Below are 1846 nucleotides of genomic sequence, written 5' to 3' on the forward strand. Positions count from 1 at the left end.
AACCGAGCACCCAGGCGCAGACACCTGGAACCCAGATGCACACAGGACCCCGGGGGGCGCGCGGTCTCCTCTAGTGAACGCGGGCGGGTCCTCGTGGGCGGAGGGCTGGGAAAGGTTCTGGAGAGAGGCGCACAAAGTTTACCCATCACACTCAGCCTCAGGCAGGGTCCAGGCGTGAGCCGGAGGGAGGGAGCGCGAGCACTCGGCCCGCCCCGCTGTGTCCCACCCACCCTGTCCCCTCCCTTCTTCCCTCCCCTCCCGCGGCAGGAAAAGCAGCCGCGGGTGCCAGGCTCTCCGTGGCGCGCGAGCGGCGTGAAGGGCGGCGGACAGGATGCGAGCGCAGTGGCCGGGACAACTCTGGGCCGCTCTGCTGGCGCTGGGGGCGCTGGCGGGCGTTGTCGTTGGAGGTGAGCGAGTCGGGTGCGCGAACTGCCTTGGGACCCTGGGAACCCGGAGCTAGGACTGAGAAGCAGAGGTGCGGGGGGCGAATCCTTCTTCCCGTGGCCTCGAGGGCTCATCGCTGGTGGCGGAGATCCTGGCCTGGCCCGGGAAGCAGAGGAAAGATGGAGATCCGCTGGGCCGTCCCGGCTCGCTGGCAGAAGGATGCGGCTCACCTGCTTGGATGGGTGTGTGCGCTCTGGGTTGCCCCTTTCTCTGGAGTGCGCACGACTATCTTCTGGCTGCTTCACTCGTTAAGGAGGAGCAGGATTCGGGCTCCATCCCTTCTAGGACCGACCTCTCACCCAGCACTCCCTGACTGTGTGCTGGGAGTCAGCACAGAGGTCCTTGGGGCTGACTTTGTCTCTCCTGCGTGTGTCCCACAACATCAGCTGCCTGCATCATCAGCTTTCAGGCCCACAGGGAAGGGGAGTCATCCAGTCCGCAGAGCCCTAGGGGAGCGGGAGGGGATGTTGCTGGAGGTGGAGAAACAGAGGTTCCAGGTCAGCTGGAGCAAGTAAACCCCGCAGATGGCAGATGGTGTGTGTGTGTGTGTGTACACGTGTGTAATACGGTCTCATATATTTGAGGATACCTCACACTCTGTGTAGTTGAGGGTGACCTTGAACTTCATATTTCCCAGTGCCTCTACTAAGGAGTGCTAGGATTATAGACATGCACCACCCCTCAGGGTTTTATATGCTGCAGGGAGTTGAACCCAGGGTCTCCTCATGGCAGGCAAGCACTTTATTAATTGAGCTACATCTCCAGACCCAGACGGACTATTTGTTAAAGGTAAACTTTATTAAGTTGACTTTGAGGTTAAGTAATCTAAAGATTTTGGAGCCGGGGCATGGTGGCGCACGCCTTTAATCCCAGCACTCAGGAGGCAGAGACAGGTGGATTTCTGAGTTCGAGGCCAGCTGTGAACAAAGTGAGTTCCAGGACAGCCAGGGCTACACAGAGAAACCCTGTCTTGAAAAACCAAAAAAAAAAAAAACAAAAACAAAACAAAAACAAAAACAAAAAACCAACCAAACAAAAAGATTTTGGTGGCTGCCTTCCAGACCCTTGTACGGTGGTACAGATGAACATAGACATGGGACAGGGAAAGGGAAAGGGGTTTCATTAGAGAACTGACATTTGTCTTTTGTGGCTGAAGCTTCCAAGCGAAAGATGAAAACTGTGGTCTTTAGCCTACATTGAACAAGCTTTGTGAACACAGAACAGGAACCAGGCTCTCTAGCATTCTGCCCTGGAGATATTAGAGTCTCTGTCAGCTGCTGGTAGCCATTGATGGGGAATGGGGAAATCCTCCAGGAAAGCTGATGTTTCTAACAGATAGGCTAACTTTCATGAATTTAAAACCTTTTAAACATTTCGACTTAATTTTTTTTTTTTTTTTTTT

The 1846-nt window shown here is 54.8% G+C and overlaps 1 protein-coding gene across 1 annotated transcript in view; it reads left to right on the forward strand.

The window, feature by feature from the left end:
- Nucleotides 1-238: 238 nt before the first annotated feature.
- The window catches only part of Itgb3 (integrin subunit beta 3), a 55668-nt gene continuing 54060 nt past the window's right edge, over nucleotides 239-1846 (forward strand). Inside the window, exon 1 of the mRNA XM_021176848.1 lies at nucleotides 239-407. Coding sequence (XP_021032507.1) covers nucleotides 332-407 — 76 coding nt within the window. The 5' untranslated portion in view covers nucleotides 239-331. The remainder of the gene's footprint in view (nucleotides 408-1846) is intronic.

Source organism: Mus caroli, chromosome 11 (genome assembly GCF_900094665.2).
Source record: "Mus caroli chromosome 11, CAROLI_EIJ_v1.1, whole genome shotgun sequence".
Classification (NCBI taxonomy): domain Eukaryota; kingdom Metazoa; phylum Chordata; class Mammalia; order Rodentia; family Muridae; genus Mus; species Mus caroli.